A 7,960-nucleotide genomic window follows, 5' to 3' on the forward strand; every position below is an offset into this window, starting at 1 on the left:
ATGGCTGCTTTATGTCATATAAAACTAGAAAAATTGATTTCTTGTTGTTGATTCTTTTTCAACATAAATTCAAAAGCATCCCAAAATTAGCTGCGATGCTTAAATGCATTGCAGCTGAGACTAAAGCCACATGTCAGATATAGAAAGTCACCAAGTCATTCTTAAGGAGGAAGTGGAAGTGAAGGCTCACCACTTCCCTGTGTCCCTGTGTTCTGCCAAGGCTTCTGGCTTCAACCAGCACACAGTTCACAAAGCTCTGGATCTGATATGCCAGATTAAGAGTGTATGCGACAAGATTTTGGACTTACTTTATTACTGTTTTGTGCATTTCCACGAACATTATTTGAATATATGTCAGTCTTGTCACTAACCATGTTTTTAATACAGTATTATCAATGAGGACGCACCTGTAAGTAAATTCTAGGTTAAGCTTAAAGACATAAAAGAACATTTACATCGCCTGCCTACTTTATGTAATTGCTCTTCTCAATTGTTGTGGGTCCCGTTTGATCTGTAAATGTAATAAATATTTTGCCAGGTGATTAAACAGAAGTTGTTACTGTTCGTACTCTTTTCCTGTAAAATTAATAACAGAAAACAGAATTATTCCATTTTTTTACAGTTTCTTCCATCTGATCTACAGACTGAAAGCTGTTGCCCGGACCTGGAGCTGGTTTCACCAACCATAGTGCTGTGCAGTATGGCCAGACACCCGCAATTGTTTTTCTTTTCTGTCCAATGGACATTGTTCCAGAAATCTTATTGTTCATTTAGATACAACTTTGCAAATCTAAGGCATGATGCTATAGCCTTTGTAGAGAGGGACTGTTCTCCTGCCAACTCTGCCAAACAATCCATTCAGTGTATTTGCCAACTGAGGCCTGCAGTGTTGAAGATGAAGCTTTCAAGTTATTTGTTTTGTTCATTTTTGCAGTGTCTCTGATCTTTGCACAGTCTCATATTGGATGAATTTTTTGGGATGTCCACGCTATCTTCAATTTTTTATTTCTCAGTTTAGAATTCTGTACTTTAGGTTGTTTGGAAATAGCCTTAAAACTGTCCCCCGATTGATGAGCGGCAAAGCTGCTTCTCTAAAATCATTGCTCATGTCTTTCACTCCTGGATGCTCTAGACCAGGGGTCTCAAACTCAAAATGAGCCACTGGCCACTGCTGGCACCGTCATCTCATTGGAGGGCCACTTTAGTGTTCAAGTAGTACAGAAAAAAACAAAACAGAAAACACCCACTAATATTTCCTAAAATCAGTTTTGTTTGCTTTTTCAAATTTCAAATATTGTTAGGGTGCCTGGGTTTTTGGTTCTTTGATTTTGTTTATTTCATTATATTCTAGCTTTGTCTTATGGGTTATAGGATTATTCTTAGTTTAGGTTCTCTGTGTGGGTTTTGTTTGAGTTTTAGTGTTCTGGTTTTCTGACTGTGATCCATAGTTGCTCTCTCCCCTGTCTGCTGTATCCCCGTGTCAAGTCTGTGTCTCTGTGTTATGTTTCCTGTTTTACTTTGAAAGTCCATGTTTTATGTTAATGTATTTGGTTTTGCTTCCCCCATCTGGTTAGGCCTGATTTTTGTTAGGCCAGCTGTGTTTCCCTCCTGTTACCCATTCCCTGATTGCTCCCTCTGTGTATTTTAGCCCTGTGTTTCTCTGTGTCAGTGTCACGATCTACCATCATCTTTTACTGTGTGTTCTGTCTGTCTGCTAGCCTGATTAGGTTAGTTTTGTATTGTTATGCAACCAGTTTTCAGTTTTGCCATCCAGCATTAAAGCTGTATTTAAGTTCTCCTTTTGTTTCCGTGAGTCTGCACTTTGGGTCCACCACCACTGCCTGCACACAGCCTTCATATGACAATAACAAGACAAAACTGCAAATGTTAATGCAATTTTCTTTCTCACTCTTAACCAACTGAAGCCTTTTATTGAACTGCCAAATAAACAAATTGGTCCTCTCTTTCTGGCCAGACACCTGGCAGCACTTCTGCTATGATTTTGTTTGTATTTAATTAAATAAAAATGCAGACATAAGTGTACACATTCATTTTTGACTGTTAGTGAAAATTGTTTTCTTTTTGTTTATACTCTCTTGTTACCTTGGCCAGGTCCACAGCTCCGAACCGTAGTAACAGGACCTCTGGCTAATATGTTGGGTTCCGTGTCAGGCTCATAGCCGAAAACTAGCTTTACTGTCTGGGTCAACTTTGCTAGCAAGAGACAGGCATTGAAAGACTGCTCCAACTGAACTTGTTTCAGAGGAAAACACGAACACTGTGTACAGTCGAGTCTTAACAGCTTACTTACAACTGGGCTCTTCAGGCACTCTTCTTGGCTGCAGTGGTTATTATTATATTTACATGCTTCCAGCTCCCGTTTCTGGTTGGTGACAGCTTGTACTTTTCGACTCTCGTTTTTCTCCCTCCTCGCGCTCACAGACACATAACGGGTATGGCAGTCCATTCTCCCTGCAGCACGGACTACACTGCCCATGAGGCTACATTCTTTAGGGCTATGCCTGTAGCACTCTGCCTATTGCCTTCATATGAAATCATTTTTTGAATAATAATTAAAAAAAATATTTCTTCATGTCAATATGTGAGCCGCAAGTAGAGGTGACGTGGGCCGCAAGTGGCCCGCGGGCCGCGAGTTTGAGACCCCTGCTCTAGACCATCCAACCAAGAAAACCTCAGCTTTTTTCACAGGACCACAAGCGTGTCTACCTGGCCTTGTGCTGGCCCATGTGTGGGCCATACCAATGTTGATATGTGGGTAACCTCACCAGGTTTTGGATAAAGTGTACACTCACAAACCTGTCAAACATGCATTTGAAATGTTCGCTACCATAGCAGTATAGTATTGCCTCATGGTATTTGGATCTTCTAACTAAAGTATGAAAATAGGAACATAAATAGTGCCATCATTGCCAGACCTTGCCCACATCTGGTTGACATACACCCCTGCCATGACATCAGTCAGTCAGAAGTGCCAGCTTGATGCCGGATCCATGCCAGACCTATTTTCTATTAGCCTGGGCCATAAAAAACCCAAACCACAATTGGGCCAGATGTGGCATGCCATCACATGAACAGTGCCATCTATGCCAGGTCTGGCCCACTTCTGGATGACAAACCACTTACCATGCCAGAAGTCAGCCAGCAGTGCCGGCTTGATACCAGATCCGGGCCAGACATGTCTGCCATGTAGGTGTTAAAGCAAATGTATTTGGCTATGCGTTGTGTCTGCCAAAACCTCTGTCTTTATAGAGGTGCTGACACTTACTAGTGATCAATTAACCAAGTGCACATGTTTAATAATTTTCATAATTTTGTTGTACATATACATTGACAATAAAGGGCCGTTCTATTCTATTCTATTCTATTCTAAGTAGTAAGGGTGCATTTTTTTTTTTTTTTTTTACACATTGCTCATGCATTTTAACTCAGTTTTTGTTTTATTTAATATGCATCGCACATAACTAATCAAGAAGCTGTATGTGAGACAAGTCTGTGACCGACAGATAAACTCATTATCGTGGTATCATCAGTTAGCCTCGGTTAGACTCTGGAGAAGTAGCAGGTCTCAAAACGTGCTTCAAAACTGAAGTCCAGACATTATTTCACAAGAATCATGGTTTCATCTTAAACTCACATCTTTAACTCACCGTCCACAGTTTCTGCTGTAGGAACATAAATGACTTTTCAATATTCAGCCTTGTTTTGTTGTGCATAATGAAACCGAAAAAAGCAGTAACTTTGCTCTAGAATGGCAATAGCAATTTTGCGCACAGAACATTTCACTATATGTAAACTGAACAGAAAAACAAGTCAGAGAAAAATAAAGAAATAGTTATGTTGCATGAGAACCAACTGTTGAAAAATTAAGATAAACAATGTGACCATGGCATCTCTGCTCTGAGACCTGTAGGCATACTGTGAAAGGTCAAGGAGATGCACAGTTTACCTTACATTTAGTGATATTAGCATTCTCATTGTGACTAACATGACTAAAAGATGCTGCGTATAGAAAGACCTAATGAAAAACTAAAAAGTCATCAAATGTCAACTTAGTTATTATTTAAAACTATCATAATGGAGTGCATTCGCTAACTTTGTTTCTTTTAGGAAAATAAGAGGACCAAAGTAGTCATACTGATTGTTTCTTGGCTTTCTTGGAGGGATATTTCTTTATATAATATCGTTACTTCGCAAACACTGGTAACAACAATAATTATAATATGTTTTAACCTCACTGAACACAGCTTTTTATTTAACAGTGTGTTTTTCTACAAGACACAGTAAGCCTTTATCAGATGTTCTGTGGTTGTACTCTGTGGGAACTTTTTGTTAACCAGTCAATGTAAAATTAAGTCAGCATGAGGCAGTTATTTTGTTTTGGTGAGGAAACAAAGAAGTGCAATGAGTCACATGACGTACATGTCAAAAATTATGAAATGCACTTGCAGAGCTAGCCGTTGTGGCGACACCTTGTGGCGAGGGAGCAGATAAAAGTAGTTCCTGATTTAAACTAAGGGAACAGTATAAAAGCCCTGATGTCAAAGCTGTTAAGCATCTTCTCACTGGAAACCTGAAGCTACTGGGTGGTGCTGTCAAGAAATAAGACAAGACATTCAACAAAAGGTTTGCTGCAAAAACAGTTTATCTTCTTTTCTTTTCTTTAATAAACTGTCAATCACTTTGGGTCTTCTGTTTTTTAAAGAGATTCTGAATATCAACATGAAGCTGCTGACTGTGTCTGCACTTCTTTGTGCAGTGATGGTTGTGACCACTGTTGCTGGTGAGAATTGCAGTATTATTTATCAAAGTCATCATCTTCTGTTTTAATCTGCCCTGCTTTTCCAGATCGAAGATGCGGAGGGAGCAATTCAGTCACGTCAGTCAGAATATTACTGATTTTCCCCCAAACTTGTCTCATTTCTGCCATGCTAAACAGGAGAATGATATGTCAATATTATATATTTTTTTTAGCTACATTTGTAGGAGAAAGAGTGTTTTTTTTTTTGTGTGTGTTTTTTTTTTTTTAAGAGTTAGTCATTCATAAAATTAGTTTCATGTACATATAAATACATTTATCTTCAGGACAGCATCTGGTCGTCAAGAGATTCCGGCACTGGTATTTTGGTTGGAGTAGGTACGGAAACCGATACTTCCGCTACTTTCCCTTTCACTATACTTGGGCGGAAGCTCAGGTAAACAGTTATTTGGATTCACTATTTACTCTTTCTCTGTTTGCTAATTTGTTTTCTGAAGTCTTGCTTTGTTAAATCCCAAATCTTGAAATTTCTGGTGCCTGTTGATCTCCACTACAGAGACACTGTCAGTCCATGCATGCAAACCTGGCATCTGTACACAGCCTGGGAGAGTACCGCAAGATTCAGAGGGTCATATATCGTTCCACTCACAGTTACCCAGTTACATGGATTGGAGGCTCTGATGCTCAACAGGTATACTACTCATAATTATGCATGGTCTGACAGTTAGAAAGATTACTCTAGCCATAGAGAATTGGGCTTTGAAAAACAGTCTCTCTAAAAACAAGCTACATGCTATGAATATTCAATAATGTTTTATTGTCGATTGTATTGCTTTTTCTAGGAGCGTTATTGGTTTTGGATTGATGGAACTCCTTTTACATACGCATACTGGTGTCGCGGAGAGCCTAACAACATTGGGCGCAGAGAGCACTGCCTACACATGAACTGGACAGGTGAATCCTCAAATGAAAGTATAATTCTATGAATATTGAGGGGAAAATGTTGTCAAAGTATCCACGATTTCCCAAATAATTCTCATTTATTTGGCATGACAACTAGTAACAAGACAGCTGTTGTATTTTTTTTAATCAAATCAAACTTGTTTTTTAAACAACAATTACACAGTGTTGTGTTTTCCACAAATTTTAATTTTTTTATTTTAATTTCTTTTAGTATAGATTTGTATGTGTGTAAATAATTATGGTTTCAATTAATGTCAATGTTTGCTGCTTGCAGGACTGAATTGTATGAATGACAAATCCTGTAACTATCGATACCCATTTGTCTGCGTCAAGAAAAGAAGATAACTCCTTGTCTGACGTGAAGCCATAGTTCACCAAACAAAGAAGCAAATAATCTCAATTACCCCGGAAGAATCCTTTTTATATCTTTACTCCTTTTATTTTGCTGTAATGCTACATAAGGAATGAATCGGCAAACGCCGTAACCTGGAGCTGGATTGTCTCTTTTAATAGCATCAAAATGAATGTGTAATGGAAAGAATGCTTTTAGCAAAACTTCATTCGACTGCACGAACTCTTCTTTCTCGCCTCCATTATTAAACTCTTAAGCATTGAATCAAATTGGTCTGTGAGTCATTGTTGTATGTTATATTTTCATTGTTCTACTGCCAAACATGAAAGAAATCCATGCGTAAACATCCTGATTTTTAAATAAATGCATATTTTTATGTGCATATTTCATTAAATGGAACAACATTCACCCCTTTTTCAGATTTAGGTGACTTTCTTTGCAGCTTACCCACACAACCTATTTACACAATCAAACAACACAAAACCTATTTCCGTCTGTTCTCTTATTAGCTATCCTTATCAGGGGCATGGGTGGCCTGAAGCCTATCCCAACTACCAGAGGCAGGGTACACCCTGGATAGATTGCTAGTCTGTCGCAAGGCTAGAGACAGACTACCATTCACACTCACATTCACACCTATTGGCAATTTAGTATCACCACCACCACCACCACCACCACAACAACAACAACAACAACAAACTTTATTTATATAACACATTTAAAACCAGTGGTGTACAAAAGTGCTTAACATACAACAGGGTGAGATGAAGTAACAGGGAAGGATGAGGGCTATGGCAAAGTACCAACATGCTAGCATGTTAGATGGCATTAAAAACACAGAACAAAAGTGACTGGGAAGATGATCTTAGTGCTCTAGTAGGGGTGTATAATCTAAGTAGCTCAATGGGGTAGCTTGGAGATATATTGTTAATAATTCGGAAGGTGAGCAGCAGGATTTTGAATTGAATGTGATACTAACCAATCAACCTGATCTCACTAACTATGGTGGTGCAGTGCTTAGCACTGTTGCCTCACCACTTTCAAATCCACCACCTGGCACAGATAACGTGTGTGGTGTTTGCATGTTCTGTCTGGGTACTCCAGCTTCCTCCCAAAGTTCACAAACATGCAGTTAGAGGGGGTAACTCATACAACCTGCAATTTTTAAACACCAACCAAAAACACTGCTGCCTGTCAAAGCACAGATCAAGAAACAATAGTCGAGGGAATAAAGGATTTTACTCTAATTCTGCGCATAAAATAGTGGCGACTAGAAGCAAGTAAGCTTGTCTAAGGTGACTCCATTTGAATTACTTTACTTTAAATTAGAGAAGCAGAGCTATTGCGGGGGGAGGGAGACATTTTTCTTTGTAAAACAAAGGGGGGCCTAGCAAAAAAGTTTGGGAACCACTGCCCTAACTCATCTTTATCTAAAAATGAAATTAAAGTATGCCATCCATACTTTTTATGGGTAATGTGATGCTGAGTGTTAAAATAGAGTTTATCTACATGTGTTTTTGCTCATAATTTAATTATCTCTGATTTTAATCAAAAGTATAATTAAATATGATGTGTAATAATAATACTAATCACACTCAATACTTTAATTAGTATATCAGTCTAACCGATATGATGAATATGAAAATATATTCTGAATAATAAAATGATCTGCATGTAGTTGTCTGTTTGTGCTAAAAATAACTGTGGGTGAGGGGAAACTGAAAAAAAAAAAAGATATTGAATATATTTTGCAAACACAGGAAAAAAGTACTGCTATGTAACAGAGTTAAAAATAAATCATGTTGGAGTCATAGTATGGAGGGTGCTGAGTGCCAAAATGTTGGCAGCAGGAACTGACAAAAAGGCTC

At 38.4% G+C, this 7,960-nt stretch overlaps 1 protein-coding gene across 1 annotated transcript; it reads left to right on the plus strand.

Annotated features, from left to right (window-relative positions):
* Positions 1-4,539: 4,539 nt before the first annotated feature.
* On the plus strand, positions 4,540-7,339 carry LOC120733337 (ladderlectin-like). Its single transcript, XM_040031444.1, has 6 exons — positions 4,540-4,644; positions 4,724-4,801; positions 5,104-5,213; positions 5,334-5,468; positions 5,620-5,731; positions 6,015-7,339. The coding sequence occupies exons 2-6, from the start codon at positions 4,741-4,743 to the stop codon at positions 6,083-6,085; spliced, it is 489 nt and encodes a 162-aa protein (XP_039887378.1). The 5' UTR covers positions 4,540-4,644; positions 4,724-4,740; the 3' UTR covers positions 6,086-7,339.
* Positions 7,340-7,960: the final 621 nt, after the last annotated feature.

The sequence above is a fragment of the Simochromis diagramma genome, unplaced genomic scaffold, assembly GCF_900408965.1.
Source record: "Simochromis diagramma unplaced genomic scaffold, fSimDia1.1 OVJJ01000229.1, whole genome shotgun sequence".
Classification (NCBI taxonomy): domain Eukaryota; kingdom Metazoa; phylum Chordata; class Actinopteri; order Cichliformes; family Cichlidae; genus Simochromis; species Simochromis diagramma.